The sequence below is a fragment of the Dasypus novemcinctus genome, chromosome 1 (genome assembly GCF_030445035.2).
Source record: "Dasypus novemcinctus isolate mDasNov1 chromosome 1, mDasNov1.1.hap2, whole genome shotgun sequence".
Lineage (NCBI taxonomy): Eukaryota > Metazoa > Chordata > Mammalia > Cingulata > Dasypodidae > Dasypus > Dasypus novemcinctus.
In genome coordinates this window covers 191,342,512-191,369,696 of record NC_080673.1, presented here as the reverse complement: position 1 = coordinate 191,369,696, position 27,185 = coordinate 191,342,512, and the positions used below count along the sequence as shown (strand labels likewise).

Genomic DNA, 27,185 nt, shown 5'->3' with positions numbered 1-27,185 from the left:
AAAGCTATTCTAGTGGCTGTGAAAAAGTATCCCATGATTTTGATTTGCATTTTCTGAATAGCCAATGATGTTGGACATCTTTTCATGTGCTTTTTAGGCATCAGTTTAACCTCTTTGGAGAAATGTCTATTCAAGTCTTTTGCTCATTTTTTAATTGGGCTGTTTACCTGTTTATTGTTGAGGTGCAGAACTTCTTTTTATATTCTGGACATTAAACCCTTACTGGATATGTGGTTTCCAAATATTTTCTCCCACTGACTAGGCGGTCTTTTCACTTTTGTGATAAAGAGCTTTGATGGAAAAAAGTTCTTAATTTTGATGATGGCTATTTATTTTTTCTTTCATTGCTTGTTCATTGGGTATAAAGTCTGAGAAACCACTGCCTAAAACAAGATAGTGAAGATGTTTCCCTACATTTTCTCTTCAGAGTTTTATAGCCCTAGTTTTTACATTCAGGTCTTAGATCCATTTGGAGTTAATTTTCACATATGGTGTGAACTAGAACTCCTCCTTTATTCTCTTGCATATGGACATCTACTTCTCTAAACACCATTTGTTGAAGACACTATTCTTTCCCAATTGAGTGGATTTGGGAGCCTTGTCAAAAATCAATTGGAAGTGAATGTGGCTCAACCGACAGAGCATCTGCCTACCATATGGGAGGTCCAGGGTTCAAACCCAGGGCCTACTGGCCCGTGTGGTGAGCTGGCCCACAAACAGCGCTGCTACATGCAAGGAGTGCTGTGCCATGCAGGGGTGTCCCCCATGTAGGGGAGCCCTATGCTCAAGGAGTGCGCACTGCATTGAGCCACCCTGCGTGAGAAAAGCACAGCCCACCCAGGAGTGACGCTGCACACACAGAGAGCTGATGCAGCAAGATGACGCAACCAAAAAGAGACACAGATTCCTAGTGCCACCGAGAATACAAGTGGACACAGAAGAACACATGCAAATAGATGGGGCGGGGGGGAGAGGAGGTAAGAGGAAATAAATAAATCTTAAAAAAAAAAAATCAATTGGACATAGATGTGAGGGTCTATTTCTGAAATCTCAATTCAATTCCAAGGGTCTATATACTATCCACATAACAGTACCAAGCTATTTTGACCAATGTAGCCTTGCAATAAGCTTTAAAGACAAGGCGTATGAGTCCTCCAACATTATCTTTCCTTTTAAAGATGGTTTTGGCTATTTGGGGTTCCTTACCCTTCCACATAAATTTGACAATTGGTTTTTTTACTTCTGGAAAGGAGACTGTTGGAATTTTGATTGAGATTGCAATAAATCTGTAGATCATTTGTGGTAGAACTGATATCTCAACATTTATTCTTCTAATCCATGAGTATGGAAAGTCCTTCCATTTATTTAGGTCTTCTTTGATTTCTTTTAGCAAAGTCTTGTAGTTTCCCACATATAAATCATTTAAATTCTTGGTTAAATTTATTACTAAATATTTTATTCTTTTATAGTTGGTATTATAAATGGAATTTTTTTCTTGATTTCTGTGCCAGATTGCTTATTGCTAGTACACAGAAACTTGCTGATTTTTGTACCCTGCCACTTTGCTGAATTCAATTATTAGCTCTAATAGCTTTGTTGAAGATTTTTCAGTATGTTCTCTATACAGGATCATGTCATCTGCAAACAATGAAATGTTTACTTTTTTCTTTCCAATTTGGATGCCTTTTATTTCTTTTCCTTGCCTAAGTGCTCTGGCTAGAACTTCCAGTACAATGTGGAATAACAGCAGTGACAGTAGGCATTCTTATCTTGTTCCAGTTCTTAGAGGGAAAGCTTTCAGTCTTTCACCACTGTGTATGATGTTAGCTGTAGGTTTTTCATATATGCCCTTTATCCTGTTGAGGAATGTTCCTTCTATTCTGATTTTCTAAGTTTTTTTATGAAGAAAAGACGCTGGATTTTGCCACATGCCTTTACGTATCAATTGAGATGACTGTGTGTTTTTCGCCTTTGTTTTGTTACTGTGGCATATTACATTAACTGATCTTACGTTGTACCACTCTTGCATACGGGGGATAAAACCCAGTTGATCATGGTGTATAATTCTTATAATGTGCTGTGGATTTGTTTTGTAAGTATTTTGTTGAGGATTTTGCGTCAATATTCACAAGAGAAATGATCTGTGCTTTTCTGGTAGAACCTTTACCTCTTTTGAGTATTACAGTGATAATGGCCTGATAGAATGATATAGACAGTGTTCCCTCCTGTTCAATTTTTTTTGGAAGAGTTTGAGCAGGATTGGTATTAATACTTCTTGGAATATTTGGTAGAAATTCACCTGTGAAGCAATCTGGTCCAGGGCTTTTACGTGGTGGGAGGGTTTTAATGACTGATCTTTTCAGAGAACAAGCTTTTGGTTTTGTTAATACCCTCCTTTTTTAATTCTCTATTTCATTTATTTCTGTTCTAATCTTTGTTGTTTCTTTATTTCTACTTGCTATGGGTTTAGTTTGTCGTTCTTTCTCTAGTTCCTCTAAGTGTGCAGTTAGGTCACTGATTTTATCTCTTCTTTTTTAATATAAGCATTTAGGGCTATACATTTCTCTTTCAGCACTGCCTTCTCTGCATTCCATAAGTTTTGATACGTTGTTTCTTGTTTTCATTCATCTTGAGATATTTACTGATTTTATGAATTCTTTTTTTTTTCTCCAAGTCAAACTGTATCCAGCTCTTATTAAAGATACTTTTCATAACCAATTATGGCATTTTAGGCAGGACATGAGCAGACAATTGTTAACAGTATACGACAACTTTCAAACTCCCTTCTTCAATGGACTACCAAAATCAGAAAGCCACTATAAAACCCAATGAAGTCTTTATGTGATGCTCTGAACAGAAGTTTAGAGTGAGGGTTGACATTTCACATTTAGCCTGTTGTTTAACAACTTTTCACAAGCCAACCCTGACTTTCAGGAAATAAAATGAAAACAGCAGAATTATCCATAATCTAAAAAAGGAATTGCTACGTTTTTGAGAGATGCCATATCCAAGGCATCACAGTAAAGTCCAGATTGCCTGACATCCGGTAACCAATTTTTTGGGGGTCAGGCACCAACAGGCCTCTGGGTTTAAGGGAGTCAAGTGTATGCTGAAGGCAGAGAGAGAGAAAAAAGGTCATGAGGACATAAAAATGAATTTTAGTTTTTCCACACCGCAAGGCATCTGTGCCAAGGTGAATAATGTTTATCAGTGTCAGGGACTCCCTTCTCCTGGGAGTCAAGAGGAAGGCTCTCAAAAAACTAGAGGGGAAAGGTGTTTTCTTCCATATTAACCCAGCTTCAGAGATATTCTATTAGTGACATTTGCCCCTTCTCCCCAAAACAATGAAGTGTTTGGTGTGCTAACAACATAGCTTAAAAAATAAAATAAAATAAAAATGTAGAATTTTGTTTTACAAGACTTGATAAAAAGTAGTATTTCAAACTGTAGAGTCACTACAAGTACACAGTTATCAAAAATGCACACCCTTCACTTGCAATCTCCAGCACCTTCAGCTTTCTGTGCCTGGTCTGTTTTGGCATCTCTATTTTCTGCAGGGTTATTCCCATCCTTGCCGCCATCAACTTTCCCTTTCTTCCCTTTCAGGACTATCTCTCCTTTCTTTGCAGGGGACTTTTTAGGGTTGGGTTCTGGCTTTGGAGGGCCAGGTTTAGCAGATAACCTTGCCGATCTTCTCGGTGGTTCGTCCTTTACCTTGGCTTTATCTCCTTTAACGTCCCCTTCAGCCTTTCTCTTTGGGCGTGGCAGCGGTGGTGGGATGTCGAAGTTGGACGCAGGGATGTAGCGGCACATGGTCTCTGGTCGGCCCAGGGGTTGCTTTTGACTCTTCTTCTTCTAATTTCTTCTTGAATTCACTAATTGTTTAAGAGTATGTTATGTTCAAGATGAGGGAACACTTCTTAACCATGAGGACACCACTAACCTGATAGCAAAGGCTTGCAAAGACATTACAAAAAAAGAAAACTACAGACCAATTTATCTTATGAATATAAGTGCAAAAATCCTCAACAAAATACTACCTTACCAAATATAAAAGCATAATAAAATGATTATAATAAGCATGACATAGTGAGATTTATCTGAGGAATGCAAGGGTGGTTCAACATCTGAAAATCAATGTAAAACACTACACAGAAAACATGATTATCTCAGTAAATGCAGAAAGGGCATTGGACAAAATACAGCAACTTTCTTGTTAAATACACTCAGAAAACTAGGAATAGAAGGGACTTTCTCAACATGATAAGGTCTATTTATGAAAATCTCAGAGCTAACCTTATACTGAATCATGAACCATTCAAAGCTTTCTCCCTAAGGTCAGATATAAGATAAGGATGACCATTTTCATCACTGCTATTGAATCTTAGAGTAGAAGTTCTAGCCAGAGAAATTAGGCAAGAAAAATAAACAAAAGGGACCCAAATTGGAAAGGGAAAAGTAAAACTATCTCTGTTTGCAGATGACATGATCTTATATATAAAAAAATCCAAAGGAATCTACAAGAAAACTATTAGAACTAATAAACTAGTTCAGGGAAGCGGACTTGGTCCAGTGGTTAGGGTGTCTGTCTACCACATGGGAGGTCCGCTGTTCAAACCCCGGGCCTCCCTGACCCATGTGGAGCTGGCCCATGTGCAGTGCTGATGTGCGCAAGGAGTCCCCTGCCATGCAGGGGTGTCCCCAACGTAGGGGAGCCCCACGTGCAAGGAATGCGCCCCATAAGGAAAGCCACCCAGTACAAAAGAAAGTGCAGCCTGCCCAAGAATGGAGCCTCCCACACGGAGAGCTGACAGAATAAGATGACGCAACAAAAAGAAACATAGATTCCCGTGATGCTGACAACAAAAGAAGCGGACAAAGAAGACGCAGCAAATAGACACAGAGAATAGACAACCGGGGGGGGAGATAAATAAATAAATAAATAAATCTTTAAAAAAATAAAATAAACTAGTTCAGGAAAGTGGCAAGGTACAGGATTAACACAAAAATCAACTGTGTCCCTTTATACTAGCAATAAACAATTTAAAAAGGAAATTAAGAAAGCAATTCCATTTACAATAGCATCTAACAGCATGAACTATCTAGGAATAAAGGTTTTAAATGACTTGTACACTGGAAACTACAAAACATTCCTGAAAGAAATGAAAGAAAACCTAAATAAATGGCAAGGCATCCATATTCATGGATTGGAAGAATTAATATTGTTAAGATGTCAATATTACCCAAAGTGAGCTACAGATTCTATGTAATCCCTATCAAAATTCCAGCAGTCTTTTTGCAGAAATGGAAAAATTGCCCTCAAATACATATGGAACTGCAAGGGGTCCCAAAGAGCCAAAGCAATTTTGAAAAAGTAGAAAGTTAGAACTCTCAAACTTCCCAATTTAAAAATGTACTACAAAGCTACAGTAATCGAAACATTGTGTTACAACATAAAGACAGTTAGACCAAAGAACAGAATTGAAAGACCAGAAGTAGAACCACATAAGTACTGCAAAATGATTTTTGACAAGGGTTCTAATAACATGCAGTGGGGAAAAAAACAGTGTCCTCAACAAATGATGCTGTTAAAGGTGGATATTCACATGCAATAATGAAATTAGACCCCTCATTCACAACGTAGACAAAAGTCAACTCAAAATGGATCAAGGACCTAAATAAAAGAGTTAAAACTATAAAAACTGTTAGAAGATAACATAGGGACAAATCTTCATGACCTGGAATTTAGCAATGGATTCTCAGATATGACATCAAAATCATGAGCGCCAAAATAAACAATAAATTGATTTTATCAAAATTTAAAAAGTTTGTGCCTCAAAGGCCATTATAAAGAAAGTAAAAAGATAACCTATAGAACAGGAGAAAACAACTGCATATAATATATTGGATAACTTTTATAGTGCAACAAGAAGACAAACAACCCAATTTTTAAAAATGGGCCACAAACTTGAATAGACATTTCTCCACAGAAGATATTCAAATGGCCAGTAAGTGTATGAAAAGACAGTCAACATCATTAGTCATTAGGGAAATGTAAATCAAAACCACGAGATACCACTTCACACCCATGGATAACTATTTAAAAATTTCGAATAACAAGGGTTGGAAAGAATTAATTAATACAAATGTCCCCAGTTTCTTTATAAATTACACTTAAGTTAGATGGGTTTTTCTAAGAATAACACTAAGTTGATGAGTATTATCAATGTTTTAAATCTGAACAATATTTTATAAAAACAGACAATAGTTAATATTTGTGATACTAAGTGTTAAAATATTAACAATTTAAAAAATTATTAAGAAATAAAAAAATTAAATGGCAAAGACAGTATTTTTCCCTTACTAATACTTTACAGGTGCAAGATAAAATGAATATTTTGGGAGAAAAAAGGGGAGGGGAGTGAGAGGAAGCAAAAGAGAAAAAGATGAACATTCTGGTTTGGGAACACAAAGCAAATATGATTCAGAAATGCCCTTCACAGCAAAAGGGAGCATACAACTGTTTAGACATGCTTATGGATATCAAAGTAAAAATCTTCAATAAAGTGACAAAAATGTGAAAGAGGAGCATGCACTGTTAAGGTTTTTAAAGGCATATAAAAAATGTATAATGCAATTAATATTTCATGCAGGCTTTGATGTGGTTACAAATTCACATTTATATACATGCCATGATGTCCAACTGAACCCTATGAATACTATGTGAAGAAACTGGAACTCTAGGGGGTATTGTTGGAGGCAAATGTAAAATGGTGCAACCACTCTGGAAAGCAATATAGAAGTACCTCAAAATGTTAAATACAGAATTACCATATGACTCAGCAATTCTATTCCTAGGTATATACCCCAAAAGAGTGAACACAGGTATTTCTACACCAATGTTTATAACAGCATTATTCACAATAACCAAAAGGTGGAAAAAGACCAAGTGTCCATTAACAAATAAATGGATAAACAAAATGTGGAACCTACACACAATGGAATATTATTCAGCCATGATAAAGAATGAAGTTATGAAAATGCTACAATATTGGAACATTACGCTTAGTGAAATAACCAGTGCACATAAGGACAAATATTGTTTGGTAAGGCTTATAAGAAATGATTGGTCATAGCAAATTTGCAGAGATAAAAAGATTAGAGGTTACTAGGACATAAATAGAAGGCAAAGGGAGAGTATGTATTTGGAAAAAACTTTATTTGCTGAGTTCAAAAATCTATGGCTATGTAGAGATATTTAATAATTATCCTTTCTGAAGCAGCTTTTGAATTTGAGTTCAAATAAATGATGATGTGATACATTTTAAATATATTTTTTATACTTTACTTTCATTTTTTGTATAAGCAAACCAGATTTTAAAAATCAACTCTCAGCCAGACTTCCCCCTTCCCAAGAGTATCTTTTGATTTATTAAAAATTAAATAAATATTGGCATAAACTAGTCATTCCATCTCTCAATATAATTTGACATAGAATCAGTTCTCTCTAAATTGTCGTCCTTTTTTGAAATTTTGAGATATAATGGTATAAACTCTAAATGGGTTAAATTATCTAAGTTATACTAATAGCCTTATTTAATAAACGGCAATGTTATATGAAAACTGAGAGTAAATGACCAAAAAGATCAACCTTTTCATCCTGTATATAAATTTCTTGTGGTTAAAGTCTGGCTCCAATAAGTTAATCTAACTTGGAAAGATAAGAGTCTATGAAATCAGAGAGCCCTGGTTTTTAACGACAGGTTTTCCCACACACTAGATATAACTGTGCAACTTTCTTAACTTTTCTGAGCTTCGGTTTACTCATCTGTAAAATGAGGATAATATCTGTATTTTAAGGATTTACCAGGAACTAAATTAAAATGTGTAAAACACCTAACCAGTTCAATAGATGTTACATTAACTTTTCTTCTTTTGAATGTTTTTATTCCTAATAGTAGCCTTTACAGCAAATAAACCTAGAGATCCAAAAGATGATCCCCAATTAGGAGTGTAAAGGGATAATGAGAATTTTCATAAGGGTCACCAGACACTAATAATAACTATGTTTATTCGAGAGGAATATACTGAACAGGGGAAAATACAATGAAAAAACAAAACAAAACAAAACAACTCCCTTCTGAAATAATAGGTTAATTATAATAAAAAATATAAAGAAGAGAAAAATCATCCATAAGCCCTTCATCCAGAGATAACAACTAACATTTTGCTTTATATCCTTCTACTTTATATTTTATGCTTTTTAAAAATTAGGTTATTACATACTTACCATAAATATTTCCCATGGTCAAGTATACTTCTAAATAATTTTTACTAGATAACAATATACCACCAAAAAGCTGTATCATAATTTAACCACTATCTCATTGGTGGATATTAGGCTGTTTCTCTGCTCTTTGTATTATAAACACTAAAATGAATACACTCAGATAAGTCTCACCTACATCTATGTTAAGAACTCAGAGAAGTCTCATCTATATCTATGTTAAGAACTAATCTAATTGACATAAATAACAATAAAATAGATTATTTAGTTTAAATTCTATAATACAATCAACAACTCATATTATAAAACTCTGATTTTGAGTTAAGACTAGGCCATGAATTCCTAGTAGGCAGAAAAGTCTATTCATTTTTCTTTCCTCATGCTTATCACAGTGCCTAACACAAAATAAGCATTAAAAAAATTTCATTCAATAAATTTTATTAAAAGGTAGTTCTGTCTCGATCACCATAGTATTAACAGTTGAAAAAAGGAAATTAAGTAAAAATAACTCATTTCAATCAATCATGTAAATCAGAGGTCAGCAAACTTTTCCAGTAAAGGGCACAATGGTCTGTGCCGCAGCTGGTAAACTCTACTGGTTGTAGTGCAAAAGCAGCCATGAAAAACATGTCAACCATTGAGAGTAGCCATGTATTTACTGGAAATTAAATTTGAGTTTCATGTAATTTTCAGAAGTCATGAAATATTAATCATCTTTTGATTTTTTTCAACTACTGAAAAAACTCTCTTAGCTCACAAGGCCATTTAAAAACAGTCAGCAAACTGGATTTGGCTCACAGATTATAGCTTGCCAACTTCTAGTATAATCTCCCTTTGATATGTGGACATACCTAGAGAAATATCATCCTCAACTGACCAGTTTTCACAGGCCTACTGCACTGAGATTCATGTTATATGGAATCTTTTTAAAATTTTGTAAATATCCATAGTCAAGATGAGTAAGTCAGATGATCCCTGGGATGAAAGAAACTAAAATATCAGTAAAACATGATTAACTAAAGCAGAAAACAAGAGTTCTGAATTCAACTTAAGAATTAACATATAGGGAAACGGACTTGGCCCGGTGGTTAGGGCGTCCGTCTAAAACATGGGAGGTCCGTGGTTCAAACCCCGGGCCTCCTTGACCTGTGTGCAGCTGGCCCATGCGCAGTGCTGATGCGCTCAAGGAGTGCCGTGCCACGCAGGGGTGTCCCCACGTAGGGGAGCCCCACGTGCAAGGAGTGTACCCTGTAAGGAGAGCCACCCAGCGCGAAAGAAAGTGCAGCCTGCCCAGGAATGGCGCCGCCCACACTTCCCGTGTCGCTGACGACAACAGAAGCAGACAAAGAAACAAGACGTAGCAAATAGACACAGAGAACAGACAACCGGGGGAAAGGGGGGAATTAAATAAATAATAAATAAATCTTAAAAAAAAAAAAAGAATTAATATATAAGCCTCTCAAGAGACTGATATATACGACATCAAAGATTTCAATTTAACTGCACACTGTGCCAAAGTTGAGTTTCATAGTGATGGTATGTACTTTTGTAATGTTCCATAGAAACAGTGGCCTGGTTGCAAACAGAACCTAAAGACCATATCATTGAAATGTGACAAAGATACAGTTCATTTACCTTTTTTTTTTTTTTAAGATTCATTTATTTTTCCCCCATCCCCTCCTCCTGCCATGCTGTTTTTGCTGTCTCTGTTGTCTTCTCATTTTCTTTCCTCTAGGATACGCCGGAATCTGATCCTAGAGAACCCTGATGTGGAGAGAGGATTTTCCATAGTGAACGGCTTCTATATGACTTTTTTTAAAAGAGGCTCTATACTTTGAAAGCATGGGCTTAAATTTCCTTCAAAACACAAGCCAGATTTATTACTAAAATTAGTATCACTACTTTATACCATCAAATTTGACTAGAATTTTTTAATTCAAGAAAGCAAGAGAAGAGAGGAAATATTTACCTAAGTTACCTAGAGAAAAGCTGTAAAATCTGGGATGAAAAAGGGCAATGAAATATGGACCTATAAGTGAAAAAAAAGACTGCTTGAGGCCCAAAGCTCTAGCTAATTTTATAACCCCTCTCCCCACAAAAAATGTACAGAGAAGACATAAAGTATAAGGATCTACGTGAATTAAAATAATAAATGGAATAAGTTATCCAGCCACGAGGTGTTAGTTAAAACCTTATAAAAAGATTCTCAAGGAAAATTGTGTAGCCATTAAGAATGATGCTTCAGAAGGATTGCATCCAGTATCCATGTGGAATCTGAGCCTCCTCTTGACATAGAGGTGCAATGGACACAACCAATCCAAGGTCCACAGAGAAAAGTGGCATTGGAGTGGGAAAAGTGGACATGGTGGCTGATGGGTATGGGGAATGGCAGGAAGAGATGAGATGTAGAGGTGCCTTTGGGACTTGGAGTTGCCCTGGACGGTGCTTCAGGGGCAATCACCGGACATTGTAAATCCACCCAGGGCCCACTGAATGGAATGGGGGAGAGTATGGGCCATGATGTGGACCACTGACCATGAGGTGCAGAGATGCCCAGAGATGTACTTACCAAATGCAATGGATGTGTCATGATGATGGGAGTGAATGTTGCTGGAGGGGGAGTGGAGGGGTGGGGGTGGTGGGGTTGAATGGGACCTCATATTTTCTTTTTAATGTAATATTTTTACAAAATCAATAAAAAAAAAAATTGGGAAGAAGGAAAAAAAAAAAAAAAGAATGATGCTTCAGAAGTTTATATAACCCAATAAAAATGTGTTCCTGATATACTGATGAACAAATATGGTAGTTATAAATAGTGTATATGTTATATGCATAGAATATCCTTATCTTAATAAGATAATAAATATATATAAATATATATTATAGTTACAGGAAATTGTTAACAACGGTTATATTTCTGGGTAGTGAGATGGGGTAATTCTTATACTTCTGGTTTATTTGTACTTTCTAATTTTCTAAAATAAGCAAGTATTACTTACATAATAAAAAGTTTTTTTCTTCTCTACCTCCCACTCCCCCTCCCTGCTGTTTTTGCTGTCTGTGTCCATTCACTGTGTGATCTTCTGTATCTATTTCTTTTTTTGTCTTCTCATTTTCTGGGGACCTTGATGTGGAGAGAGGGTCCCTGTCAATTGTGCCACCTCATTTCCTGGTCTCCGCTGTGCTTCACCTTGACTCTATCCTTCGGCTCTCCCCAGGTACACTGGCTCACCATGCAGGCATGCTTTCTCTTCTTCTTTTTCACCAAGATGCCCCAGGGATTGAACCTGGGTCCTCCCATATGGTGGGCAGAGGCCCTATCACTTGAGCCATATCTGCTTCCCCCCAATTTTTTTTAATGCAGAGATTTGTTTCCTTAGAATATCCTGTCTTTGTAGAGTAAACTGATCTCTGAAATAACAGACATACATATATATAAATACATAAGCAAACATAAATGAAAGTAGGTTAGCAAGTGGCTACTGCTCATAAATGCATCAGATAATAAATATTTAAGTGAGAAAATATACTAAAAAGAGATATGAGGATTCAAGTTAGGAGATTTCAGAAATAAGATCAGATTACCCAAAAGATTTATAAAACATTGGAATGAACACTTTTTGAACCCTCCATACTTAAAGTCATGTTCCTCATGGATGTCATTCTTCTGACTGAAGATAGATAGTTGGGTCAGATGATCTTTCACTGACACTTCTATTCTATTATGCATTATTCAATAATCCTGTGCAATATTAATGAAGAAATTACATTTCCAAGAGTGAGCAGAAAACTTTTGACTAGCTCCACAACACTATCAAACCCTCAACTCAAGATTTATTTATATAGAAAAGGGCCCTTACATATAACCTGGGTCGCAATAGAATGTAAGTTAACAGAGTTAGGATATTAAAATGACCAGATACAAGACTCAGAAATGATTCAATGTTTTTTTTTAAGTGAGGTGTTCTATAAAACTTAGGATAAGTCCACAGAAATATTCTCTGTTAGTGCTGAAAACCATGGTTACGTTTCCAAGGAAGCAAGGAAATACCTAAATTATGGTATCATAGCAATTATATCATAGATGAGAATCACCCCTCGATTTCTGTTTTCCAAAGACACAAGGCTCTTAGATCAAGTTGAGGATACTGGTCTAGAGAGAATCTCTCCCTCACCAGTTTCAGCATCTAAAGCAAAGTCCTTTGGTTACTGGAACTGTGGGCAGAAGTAATTATCTGGGACTGTTGTTATCCTCAAAAGGAAAAAGAAGGTGAAAGATAGTGAAGGCCTAGAGGCAGAAATGGTGAAGATGTTGTCCTCAAAACAGTAATGTCAAGGAAAAAATGAGGAGACATCTAGCCGGAAGGAGAGTTTCAGAAAGAAATTCTAAGCTGGGCACCCGCTGCAAACGCAGTGTGTCCAAGTATTTCTAGAGATTCTGTGAATAAGCCTGTAGTGTTTATTTTCAGTGGAACCAGGGAACTTCATTGTATGAAATTAACACTAAAAAACAAACAAACAAAAACACAGGACAGCTGAGATACCAAGCTGTTTATGGATAACCCTTCAAAGAGAGAAATAATTCTGAAAACAGGAATACTAGATATTGAAGTTATTCTCTGGCATATATCCCACCAGGATTTATGCTAGCATCCTGGGAAGAGGAGGCTATAATAAGTAGCTAATAGTATTAAGTAAATATGAACTCTGAACACACAAGGCAGTATTTCTTGGAGTGGTAATCTGAGGTCCTGGCTGTCGATATCATGAGCAACAGGAGATATAGCTGCAAACATGCAACCTACAATGACAACTGTAGCCAGGAACCCAAGGCTTTAATGAGTCATTCAGACATTTTTGAACACTGAGAAGTTGCTGGGAATACAAAATTGAAGACCATTTCCCTGACTTCAAAGACCTTAAGGTTGTAGATAATACATTTAAGATAACCCAGAGGTACTTTCAAAACTAGATGGGAAGAAGTGAAGAATTGCTAATATCTCTAAATACCTGCAAACTCCCATCCCCACTCCAAGCATAGTCTCAGAAAACTCAGGTTATACGTGAAAAGAAAGTGTTTATAAATTTGAGACTGCCAATAAAATTAAACTTCCTTTATGGTTCTATAATTTTATGAAATAAGATAAAGTTCATCTGATATTCCACATTGCTCTATAATAGTATTAAACACATAATATCACTGTAAAATCCAAATAGTTGAGACAAATAGCTAATACTCTTAATTTAAGTCAGTTATCACGCTTCCTTTGCAATATTTGTTTCAGTAAGACAAATAAAAAATCATGCATTTTTAAAAGATTTTAAAAATTATGTTATGCATGTTTCATATAGAAAAAGACAAGCATATAAAAGGAAATCAAAATTATCCATAATCTATACCTCCAATAAAACCACCAAAAATAATTTGGTAACTTTTCCTTCCGGTCCATTTTCTATAAAAACATACATACATTCCCCCTTTTTTTTTTTTTTTACAAAAATAGGGTGAATTTGAATATAGTACAATGAAAAAAAAAATAGGTAAGAACTCACACTTAGTGATGCCTCACCCCCTCATCCATCCTGAGTCTCTTTCACATATACTCATGCACTACTAATGTCCTTTCCCAATAGTAAATCCCCAAGTTGTCCCTGTCAGATAATGCACTCCAAGACTCCTCTTCCCCACTAGGCTGGAGCCCCATTTATTATGTGGAGCACCAAATTCAAATAAACCGTATAGCTCACTGAGCCAACTGCTAAAACCTCACACCTATAATGCTGTAAAAGGCACAGTGCACAGGTCCACATGTTCTTTGGTTCCTCACCTGCTTGGTTGAGCCTCACAATCTTGATGTGGTCTCCCTATGGAGCTGCCAGGTGTGCCACTCCTCTCTGTTCTAGGACCTGTGAGCATTAATAAACCTTTCTTTCATACATCTCTGGTGTTACTCTCCCTGCCACACCTGACTATCTATAATAAACACATAAATGCACTGCTACTTCCTAACAATGGGAATCTTTCCATGTCATTAAATCTACTTCTATAACATAGTTCTTAATGGTTGCATATAGTCCAATTATAAATATAAAGTAACTTATTAAATGGCCCCTTATTTTTTAAGACATATAGAAAGATAAATAAAAGAAGCAACCTCAAATTCATTTGCTATAGATTGAACTGTGTTCCCCAAATAAGATGTATTTAATTCCTAATCCCTGGTACCTATAAATGCAGCCTTATTTGGAAACAGGGTCTTTGCAGATGTATTCAAGTTACGTTGAAGTCATACTTAATTAGGGTAGGCCCTAATCCAGTATAACTGGTGTCTTTATAAGAAAAAGAGAAGACACAAGAGAAGACAGCCATATGAAGATGGAGGCAGAGAATGGAATAATAATACTACAAGCCAAGGAACACCAAGGAAGCCAGGAAAGAGGCATGAAATTGATGCTTCCCTAGAGACTTCAGAGGGAGCACGGCCCTGCCAACACCTTGATCTTGTAATTCTACCCTCTAGAACTCCAAGAGAATAATTTTCTGTTGTTTGGAGCCTCCCAATTTCTAGGTGTTGTTTATAGCAACCCTATGAAACTAAGACAGCTTTATAATGAACAGCTTTATCTACACAATACATCTTTTGCACACTGATTTTTTTCTGGAAATATTTAGAAGTAGAAATGCTATGTATGGATGTATATTCTTTACACTTGAGACATACTGATAAACTGTCTCTTTTAGAAAAGTTGTACTAGTAATGTACAAGGGGCCTGGGTTGTATAAGTAATATACAAAAAGTCCTTTTCCCATATTGTACTTTGAAAACATGAGGTTTTATCATTAATTACTTCCAATTTGATAATATACCTTTGTTCTTTGGAAGAAGCTGTATGACATATGATGGTAAGCATATAAGAAAACATTTGTAATATATTATATGACATACATAAAAAACATTAAGAAAACCATAGAAAATTATATAGATAGCAGAAGTAAAAGCCCACAACTTTTGGCAACTATTAGAAAAAACATTTTAGTATGGTTTGAAGACATAAATAAGTTTAAATAAAATAAAGTGGTAACATTAAGATAAATTACTGTTTAGGAAAATCAGTTCTATATACCAGTTGAAAAGAAAATCAAGGCAGACCATACATAATAAAAAATGTATTCCTGTTAAGTTACAAAAACAAAAACAAGGAAAAAAACCCCAAAAAACATATTGGTCAATATCAGCATCACACTGCAAAGCCACCTTTCCCTTAAACAACAGCAACAAAAGCTCCACTTATTTCATAAACTATCTGGAGTGAAGAGCCAAGTTTATAGATTAGAAATGTGTGGCCTTTTCAGGTCTAAGTGACCTTAAATGACCTTCCTAAATTCAGTAAGAATAAGAAAGAATCCGTTTTCTGACTTCTAACCAATATTCTATAGTCCTAATTGTAAAATCTGACAACACAACCTCTTCAGATTTTAGTAATGACAAAACAGATAAAAGGGGGTAAATAAGATATTAGTTCAACCACAGACACTCTATTATATTTATAACTGTTTTACTAAGAAAAATACAAAGACTATATAAAGATTGAAAAACTGAAAGAATAAAACTTCCTGGGACAGCTTTATAGAAGACATTTATTTAATTGAAACTTCTTTAAAAAAAAAGAGCATATAATATATAAAATAATAAAAGATAATTCCATCACTAAGCCAAAAGCAAATTTTGCTTTCTATTTTGATCTACTGTACAATCTTTTTTTGAAAGACTATATTATATAATGAAAGAAATAATCCTTCGATCATTTTTCTTACTCATTTAAAATTAAACAAAAACTAAAAAAACTCCATTTTCTAAGTGTGGTGGTTTGAAGCTATATGTATCCCAGAAAAAACATGTTCTTAAACCTAAACCATTCCTGTGGGTGTGAACCTATTTTAAGTAAGACATTTTTTTTGGGGGGGGTGGGGGAGGGCACAGAAAATAAAGGCAATACTTAAGCAAGCCATTCTTTTATTTTATAGGCAAGTTCATTAACTATTTAGAAAATGAATCAGGTTTAAGTAGGACATTTTGATGAATTAGGATGGATCACTGGAGTCTTTTATGAGCAAAATGAAATTCTGGGAGAGAAAGAAAATGCTACAGAGGAAGCAGTCAGAAGCTGAACATCAAGAGAACCAGGAAGAGAAGGCAAATGTCACTATGTGCCTTCTTGCCACGTGACCAGCTAGGGACTAAGAATCACCAGTAGCCAGCTCCAGAACACTAGTCTTTGAGAAGAAAGAATTACCTTGATGACACCTTTATTTGGACTTTCTCCCAACCTCAAACTGTGAGTGAATAAATCCCTATTTTTTAAACTGACCATTTCAATGTACTTGCTTGAGCAGCCTGGGAAAGGAAACCACTAAGTAAAAGGAATCACAAATTCTTCTTTAATATAAAGTTAGAGTAGAGCAAACAGTTAACATTTGTTAAATGAGGATGAGGCTAATACTTAAAAATAAGTAAAAAACATTACCTTCGAATAAACTGAGGTCTCTTCGTAGCCGTGGTCCATAGAGCCCTTCTAAAATACTCTCAAAACCTGTGTTTTTAAAGAAAAGAAAGTATATAAAATACTGGAAAAGCTTAATTTTACAATAATAAAAAACCATAAACTGTAAAGCAATCAGCAAATTAAAAATTTCACACACTATGAGTTGTTCTTTTTTTCTCTAGTGGAATTATTATTAATTAGCCAATATACATATACAGTAAATAGTCACACAGGACTATGAGAAGTAATATGAATGTAAAAATACTAAAATATTCACATGAAAATATTCACAACTAAAACAACAAGTAAAAATCATTGTCATTTAGAAATATTCCTGGGATTAAAATAGTTTGGGCAAATCTCTTATGTTTTGTAGAGAATGGAAGAATAATTAGAAGAGATATTTATTACCACTGTGTTAATTCTTATTAAAAACTATACAGTAGCATCTTAACTTGAATTACAAAACAGTAAGTGAATGCCAATGAATCCCCACTGTGAAAAGAATGAGCTATAAATTTAAACATACTAGTAAAAATTAAACACATTTTGTTCATAGTTATGGACTGTGTTAATTTTAAGAAAAAAGGAATCACTGAAAACCTTGCCAAGTTAGCAAAACCCCAGTTCACGAATTTACCGGAATGTTATTTTCCAATTTTACAAGTTACTTTATGTTTGAATCATATTTAGTTTTAAACACAGCTTGTTGGCATCCAAAGGAAATTGATTGGATGGGAAAATAATTGAGAAACCAAGAAAGGAATTGACTTATACTTGCTCACACTAGGGTGGCATGATAGAACAGACAAATGAAAGAAAAAAGTAGATTCCCTCAATAGTATTCCTAAATTATAAAACATTGGAAATACTCCTATAGAAATATTTCATAAATTATAAGATACTTTCAAAAAACATTTTAACATCTCTGAAATCCAGACAGATCTTTAAATCAGGGTATGTCATATATCTGACCGGCAACATTTGTTCATTTAGTTGAACTAATAATCTTATAATTGATTCTTAAATTTGTCAAAGTAAGGTACTTATCTTAGTCCTTGGTAAAAACATGCTCAATTATGAAATGACTTAGTTTTTATTAGTAGAAATTTTGGATAGAAAAGAGAATGAACTACTACTAGAGCGTCTTCAAGGATGTTATAGAAAAGACTTATAAAACAAAATAAGCCCAAACTCTCCAGCAAATATTAAGATGCTCTAGTTCTGTTTTGCTGTGATCCATGTGCTCCAGAAATATTAATGTAGTTTACTCTTTTAAGTTGTTTTTCTGTGATAAACTAGGTATGTACAGACTCTCCCTACATAAATAGGCCCACTGAATTTAAACAGTACACAGTTCCTGGATTTTCTCCTGAAGAAAAGAAAGCAAAGATTTATACTTAACTCCTCACTACACAGCGAAAAAAATTCTGAGATCATAAACGAACATAAATTATGATATATTAAATCAAAGTCTAGTAATCTGCCATAAATTTAGTCATCTATGTTATCAAATTATGGGGAAAAATTAAGAGGAAAGAGAAACCAACAGTGAATCCGGTTTACTGCAAACATTAAGGTTTCTTTCTTTAAAACAATTATATACTCTCAAAAGACTGGAGGTGCTCTAGAATCATAGTTCCTCCCTCTTTTCCCCATTCCCTTTTTCATCTTTCCCCTTTCTTCTCACTCACCCAGAAGTCTTTGTAGTCTAAAGAAACTCCTATGTTTGGGGCTTTGTGTTTGCTGCCCACGCTTACATGGAATGCTCTTCTCCCAAATAACCAAATGATTAATCTCGCCTCCTTAAGTCTTTGTTCAAGTGTCAATTCAATGGGGCATCCTGAAACTACCCTATTTAAAATAGCACAAACTCCCTTTCCAGGTCCCTAATGTCCTATTCTCTATATTTGCCTTGTTTTTTCCCAAAGCACTTTGGTGTATTAACTCTCTCCCCTATACAGAATATAATCTCTGCCTTTTATACTTGCTATTGTGTTTCCAGCACCGAGAACAGTACCAGGCACTTAACAGACAAATACTTTTTGAATGAAGAAATGTTAGTATGTTACAAACATACTATATAGGAAAATCAATTAGAGGGCAACATGACAAGATGATTAAAATAATGTTAGCTAATTCCAAAGATACTCATATTTGGCACTGACATGACTGATATGCTTTTATCCTAGTATCTTAAGTATACAGTCATAAATACAAGGTATACCATTATTATTTCCTTGACTTGTACAGAATATTTCAAATTCTAACATCTTCAATTCCAATCTGAAAAGATAAAGCATTAGCTCTAAAAAATAATCTGTACATAAAGTTCCCTGAGTTTAGAAAGTCTTTAATTCTTAAATGCCTGAATTTTACGCAGACAGTAGATAACAGAGAACATCAACAACACCCTTTATTTCAGCTTATTTTTTCTTCTCTCCTTACATTTTTGAGACCACTAGTCTCTATAAGAAATTAAGACTACTCTTTAAATTCCCTTTCATGAGATTTTGATCATTTACATTGTAACCCACCTTCTCTGTGTAGTGGATGGGATCTTGCTAACTTTGAGCATATTACACCCAAATGTTCCAAATATCACCACCATACTGCTAAATTTGGATAATTAAAAAATCCTGGCATTACCACTGAGCTCCAGGATTTTGGATACTAGACCTGTCTTGTTGAGCACCTCTCTGAAACCATTTTATGCAACCCAATCTTCTTATCAATCCTAACTCTGCTACCATTTTAGGTTTCATTCCCTCCCCCAAAACCCATCATGAAAGGGAAGACAAGTATGTATGATTAATGCCTGTTTCATTCCTTCCAGGCTTTTTGTTTTTTTTTCCAGCAATTTGGTGCGCATCTTGTCTTTTTATTCTAACATGGAGACACCTGGCTTTGGAGCTCCCTGACCTGTCCTCTCTGGAGCTGCTGGGCTGCCAGCCCCACTTCTAGTTTCAATCATCTGAATTTTTAGGCTTTGAAGTCTATATTTAATAAACAACCTCAATAAAGAGTTTCACAGACCTACGTTTCATAATCATGAAGTAAAAATCATTACTTCAATGATTGCCAAACTTACAAGTTACAGGTTTCTTGATAAGCTTAAGTCAATGCCCGAAATTGAACTATTTCAATGTCAGAAATTGGATGTATTGTTAGATGCAATTAGCAAGTATTTTATTGAGAATTTTAGCATCCAGATTCATTACAGAGATTGGTCTGTAGTTTTCTTGTGGCATCTTTTATGTGGCTTTGGGATTAGGGTGATGGTGGTATCAAAGAATGAGTTAAGTAGTTCCCTCTACTTCTATTTTTTTGAAGAGTTTAAGCAGGACTGATATTAGTTCTTTCCAGAATGACTGGTAGAATTCACCTGCGAAGACATGTAGTTCTGGGCTTTTCTTGGTTGGGAGGTTTTTGATAACTAATTCAATCTTGTTACTTGTAATTGGTCTGTTCTTCATAAATTTCTTCTTTCATCAATGTAGGCTGCTTGTGTGTTTCTAGTAATTTGGTAATTTTTAGTAATTTGGTTTCTAGAGATTTCTAGCAATCTCAACCTGCTGGGCTGGCTACAGCCAAGATTCAAAGTGGGCTCAGTTGGCCAAACTCACTGAAGAGAAACTACTCTCTGCCCTCCTCCAGACCCCTCTCTTCCTTCAGGGAGGAGGACTCTTTTCCCCCTCTCATTTGACTGCAGTTGAGTCAGGGATTTTACTGAGGCTATTTACCTTGAGCATGGAGGATATGTGCCATTTCCAGCCACAGAGGTTCACGGTTTTCATTTGGCCTGTTTGTTTTTCTGTCTGTCTCCCTCTTGGATGATGGGCAGTATTCTCCTGAGCTGCAGATTCCCAAAGCAGCTCCCTTGGATAATTTTTGCCCTTCCTTTGTTGTTTTTGTGGAAAACTGAGCCCTGCCTAGCTACTCTGATGCCATCTTCCCAGAAGTCCTTATATTTCTTATTAGAACTTTTTATATGGCACCATATACAATTCAAAATATCCCATTTTAGCCACTTTTATGTGTACAATTCACTGACATTAATTATTCACATTACTGTGTCATCACTACCATAAACAACCGGAACTTTTTCATCACACCAAACAAACTCTGTTGCCATTAAGGAACAACTCTCTATTTTCCATACCCTTAGCTCCTGATAAACTCTAATCTCTAGGAATTTGCTTCAAAATTTTAGGTATTTCAAGTAAGTGAACACATACAAGCCAATACATTTTATGGTATCTGCTTTTGGCAGCAAAGCAAAATAAAACACTTTCCTGTCAAGGACTTTAAACCACAGCACCCCTGCTAAGACTTCCCACGTCTTTATTGGGGAGAAGTAGAGGAAATCTTGAAGACACTTTGCTCCACTCTGACTCAGAATTTAGTGTTTTTCCACTCCTATCCCTTCTTCCTTTTCTTTCTCCCTGGCCCCTGGGTCCATAAACCTGTAAGAATCTTTTGTACAGTGCCCCTTCCCCCAACACACACAGTAAGACAACCCTCACATCTGTGCTGATCCATCTGACTCTTGTCTGGTGCAGTTTCATGGGGAAAATGGATGAGGGGGAGTTAAGACTTTCTCTGGGCTAGCTTCTTGACTAAAGGCTTACTGTTAGTTTCATTTCGGCTGCTGTCTTAACTGGTTACCTATTATTGGCTGCTCAGCTCAGCTCTTAACAAGTTTTCAGCTCACCTCTTAACAAGTATTCCCGATTGTCTTTTTAGTTCTTTTCTGTTTTTATTATTTTTTTTAATCCAGCATTTTTCAGTGTTTTCAGCAGAAGGATTGATCCAGATAACCTAGATCACCCTTATTCAAAACTATTTTATTCAGTTTATATATACTATACTTTCATATAAACAGACACGATCCATTTCCACAGACTACCAGGTGAGTTTTTTATCTTTTATTACAAACAGTATTACACTGAAAATTCTTATAAATGTATCATCCTCCCAAGTGAGTATCTTTTGGGTAGAAACTGTAAGTAGAATTACTTGGTCTAAGGTATGTGTATCTTCAACTTTACTAGGTATTGAATTATATGCTCCAAAGTAGTCATATATGCTTGGAATTCCATCAAAAAACATTTCTTGTTTTCACCAAATGCTTACCAAAGCTTGATATTATCAGACTCTATATTTGGTAAAATCATGAATGTTTTGAAGTTCCCTGATTATTTTTGATGTTCATCTTTTCAAATGTTCTATATTCAGATTTCCTCTTTTGTGAATTTCCCATTTTTATCTGGATGGTTGGTCCATTAATAACAAACTCATTGTTTTTTTAAATATATATATATATATATATAAAATAATCATCAATTTCAAGAATTATAAATGTCTCCCAATTATGGCCTGACTTTTCATTTTGTTTCATTTTGTCACACAAAAAGGTTTTTTTGTGTTTGTTTTTGCTTTTGTGTTATAGTGCCTTAGTCAAATATTTGTCACTTGCTAAGAAATTTTGCTGAAAGTCAAATATTATGTATGTGAATGTATATGTATTTCTAAAGTTTTGAAGCTTTGCCTTCGTGTAGTTCTTTAATCCATCAGAATTCATTTTTTATCAATTGCATAAAATAGAAGTCCAATATTGTACCATGCACTATAGTACTTCAATTGATTAGAAAGGGGAGGCAACATTTATTACCTATAAAACACCCAAATGTATGTGGGTTTGCTTTTTAAAGTAACAATTTTATTGAGGTATAACTATCATAAAATTTATGTTTTAAGTTTACAATTCAATGTATTTTAGTATATTTACAGAGTTGTGCAATCATTACTATAATCTAATATTAGAAAACTTCTATCATCCACCAAAGAAACCTTGTACCTATTTAGAATACATCCAGCCCCACCTCTATGTACCTATTTAACCTGTTTTCTGTATCTTTAAGATTTGCCTTTTCTGAATATTTCATGAAATGGAATTATAAAATATGTACTCTTTTGTGCCTGGCTCCTTTCACTGGGCAAAATAATGTCTTTGACATTCATTCACATTTAAGTACTTTATAGTTTTATATAATATTCCATTGTATGGATATACTACATTTCGTTTATCCATTTGCCAGTTGATGGTACTTTCACTTGTTCCCATTTCTTGGCTAGTGTAAATAATGCTGCTATGAATATTTATACCCAATTTTTTGTGTGGACATATATTTTCACTTCTCAGATAGATACCTAGGAGTAGAACTGCTGAGTCATATGGTAATTCTACTTAACATATTGAAAAACTGCCAAACTATTTTCCAAAGTGACTGCATCATATTATAAAAGCATTGCTTTTAATTTACAACACCCTCACCAACACCTGATATCATATGTCTTTTTGATTATAGCCATTGCACTAAATGTGAGTGGAATCTCAATTAGGTGTTTTTGTTGTTGTTTTCTGTTTTATTTTCATTGCTCCTTTTTATAAATTTTTTTCTTCCTTTATTACAGAAGCTGTAGGTTTACAGATCATGCATATAATACAAGATTCCCAGATACTGCCCTATTATTACACCTTCAGTGGGTTCTGATTTGCATTTTCCTAGAGACTAATGTTGAGTATATTTTTATGTGCTTACTGGCAATTTATATATAATTCTTTGGTGAAATATCTATCCAAATCCTTTGCCCATTTTCAATAGGGTTATTTGTCTTTTTATTATGCTGTAAGAGTTCTTTTAGATTTAAGTTCTTTTAATCAGATATAAAATTTGCAAATATTTTCTCCAAGTCTGTGGGTCATCTTCACTTTCTTGATAGTGTATTCTGAAATGCGAAAGTTTAAAATTTTTGATTATGTAAAATTTATTGCTTTTTCTTTGTAAGTATGTTGTTGGGCCCTCCACTGGCCTTTTTGTCTATTCCTAATGCTTAAAACATTATGGAATTAGCTTATTTGTTATGGATTGAATCATGTCACCAACAAAGACATTTTCAAGTGCTCTCTCTCAATCGTGTGGAAGTGAAGTGAACCCATTTTGAAAATAGGATCTTTGAAGATGTTATTAGTTAAGGTGAGGCCAAACTGAATCAGGTTGGGATTTAACCCAATATATAATAAGGTTTCTTATATGCAAAAGAAATTTGGACACAGTAGGAGGAGACAAATGGGGAGAGGGACAGCTATGTGACAGAGATTGAGTTGGTTATTGATTATCACCAGCCACCATCAGAATACTGCTTCAAAATAAGCATGATACTGTCAACATCTTGATTTTGGATTTCTGGCCCCCAAAACTGAGAGATAATAAATTTTGGTTGTTTAAGTTGTCTACAGTACTTTGTTATAGGAGGCCTGGCAAACCAAGTTATTATTATTCTATGTGTATATTCTAGTAGTATTTTGTAATTTTAATAATAAAGGTCTGGCATTTTGTTTCTTGGCGTTATTCTTTCTTACCTTATAGTTGTTACAGCCACCATCAATATTAACTTGAAAATATCTTATCTATTATTGGTGTAGATAGATGCCGCCAAATTATAACAAACTTATTGAACATTTTCACTAGTTCTAATAATATACCTAAATATATCTACAGATTTTCCTACGTCTGTCTACACAAACAAACATCCACGGGAAAACTCAATTTTATTTCCTCTTTCAAATCATTATGTTTAACATTTTCTTAATTGTTTTTGGTTAAGGCCTCCAGTAAATGTTTAAGCAAACTATGTGCATCCTTAATTCAAGAAATTACAAATGAAATTCTTCTCATGTGTCATAGTTAAGTATAACACTTGCTGTAGATTTTTGGTAGACATCCTTTATCAGAATAAAGACGACTTCCTTCTGTGGAATAAGTCTCTATTTTTTCCCAGAGTAATAGAATTTTGCTATTTATGGACAAACGGGGGAAAGGATAGATAGTATCAAGAGATAAAAGGTTTTAATAATATCAAAATGATTTTTCTGAGAGAAAATGTGGAGGATGATATCAAGCTACATTAGCATTTAAGATTTAAGATGTGGAAGAATTCTAGGCACATAGTCAACAGAAGTGTCTTTCAAACTTTTAGAATATAAATCCCTATTAGTAAAAATTTGACCATGAGCCCTCGATATCTATATACAGGTCTGAAATAAAAGAGAATTAGATAAAAATGAAATGAAAAACATTTTTAAATGTTTTCATACTGTTGAAGTGTTCGCACTCTCATGAGCTGATCTTTTATGGCAAGTGAATTAGTTTTCTATTGCTGCATAATAAATAACCATAAATATAGAGGCTTAAGACAAGTTTATTAGCTCACTGTTCCATAGATCAAAGTCCAGCAAAATGTGGTAGGCTCTTAATCAGGGCTCAAATCAAAATGCCAGCTAGGATGAGTTCTCATTTGGAGGCCTTAGGAAAAATCTCCTTCCAAGCTCAATCTTGTTCGCAGAATTCAGTTTCTTGCTGGTTGCAGGACAAAGGCCCTTGATTCCTTGCTCAGTTCCTACAAGCCACCCTTTTTCCTTGACACATGGCTCTGTCCAGATTCAAGCTAGCAAATGCACATCAAATCTTTCTTGTGCTTCAAATATCTCACTTCCCCTTCTGCCACCAAGAGGACAAAACTGCTTTTCAAGGGCTTATAGGATTAGGTTAGGCCCACTGGGATAATCATCCTTTCTTAAAGTCAAAAGTACCTTATTCTATAACCTAATCTCTGGAGTAAAATCCATCAAAGTCAGAGTCCTAGGAATTATGTAGGGCACAGACGTAGGATACAGGGAGTGGAGGTGAGGTTTTAGTTTGCCAGGGCTGCTGTAACAAAGAGCAGAGGGCAGTTGGCTTAAACAAGAGAAATTTATTGGCTCATAATTTTGGAGACTAGATGTTCAAAATCAGAATGTTGGCAGGGTAATGTTATTTTTAAAGTCTATAGCTGTTCTGGAGGTGGCTTTCCAGCCAAACCTAACTCAATCTCTGCCTTTATCATGTGGCTAGCTTTCTCCCTTTCCATCTCCTGCTATGTCCATATTTCCTCTGCTTATTAGGACACCAGTCATATTGGATTAAGGTCCACCCTGATCCAGTTTGATCTCAACCTTAACTAATAACATCCGCAAAGATCCTATTTACAAATAAATTTGCATTCACAGGACCAGGGATTAGGATTTGAGTGTCATCTTTTTGGGGACAAGATTCAATTCATAAGAGGGAGAATCACAGGGGTCCAGACAATCTTGCCTACCACATCATGATATACACTCAGGGTAAGAATCAAAATTGATGACATGGATATAAATTCACATATACCATTATCTTGATATGGTTCCATTTTTCAGTCTCATCTCTTTTCAAATCTGATTAAAATTTCACTGTTTTTACCTCATAATATGGCTAATCAAAATTCATACTAGGATGGCAGAAACATATCAACTCTGAAATTTCCTTCTTGTTAAGCTCTGCTTACTTATTAGTGCAGCTTCTTTGCAGGAACTTCTTTAACCTATTTATGTATTTTGTGAATCTTATTTAAAACTAGATTATAAAGCCATAAAAAATACACTTAACAGAGACAGGCAAACTCTATCTTGAAAGTGAATGTAAAAGTGACTGCACCTCTGCCAAGCTCAACCTTTGTGGAATGCACTCTCTTTCATCAGAATACCTCAAGTAACATAATTTGAAATGTGACCTCCTGACAAAGAACTAATATCAAGTTACACATTAATACAATAATCACTTTTTTAAAAAAACAAAGAATTACAACAAGATATTCTAATATTTTCTTATTCTATTCTATTCTTAGTAATCTTGCCTAGCTGAGTGCATCCCACACTGGAGACCATTTGTCAAAAGTACACTCCAGGGAAGTGGATATAGCTCAGTGGTTGAATGCCTACTGCCCATGGACAAAGTTCCAGATTCAATTTCTGGTAGCCTTTTTTTTTTTAAAAAAAAAAAAAAAAGGATGTTCCAGCTTTCACCCATAATGAAGAGCACTGTATAGAACACTGCTTTTACCCTAACAGAAAAAGGCCAGATAATATGCAATACCATAACTTTGCTTAAACATGTTACAGAGCTGAGGTTGCAGAGTAATCTGTTAGCCTGAAATCTATAAAACTGAAAAGTGCCTCCAAAGAGAGAAAGGAACATGAGAACTGGGACATGAAAACTCAGTCACCTGAGCATGGGATGAAATGGAGACACCATACAAGTGGGTAAGAAGAGGTCAACTAAAAATTTTAACTAATTGCTAAAAAATGGGACATTAGCTATTATGAACATATAGAATCCCTGCAAGCTGTGGCCATAAGGGAAGTTTACATGCACTCACAATCTCTTTTCCAAAGATCTCACCAATAGCTAAATGGGAAAGAATGGAAGAATGGTGG

The 27,185-nt window shown here is 35.1% G+C and overlaps 1 protein-coding gene across 6 annotated transcripts in view; it reads right to left on the bottom strand.

Annotated features, from left to right (window-relative positions):
• The window catches only part of LCORL (ligand dependent nuclear receptor corepressor like), a 181,217-nt gene that overhangs the window by 109,214 nt on the left and 44,818 nt on the right, over nt 1–27,185 (bottom strand). For 5 of the 6 annotated variants that reach the window (XM_071217163.1, XM_058300459.2, XM_058300479.2 and 2 more), the window contains exon 2: nt 16,814–16,879. In XM_071217163.1, the coding sequence (XP_071073264.1) occupies nt 16,814–16,879 (66 nt within the window). Of the gene's footprint in view, nt 1–9,922; nt 10,042–16,813; nt 16,880–27,185 lie in introns of those variants that run through there. The other variant, XM_071217166.1, reaches the window with a different exon arrangement.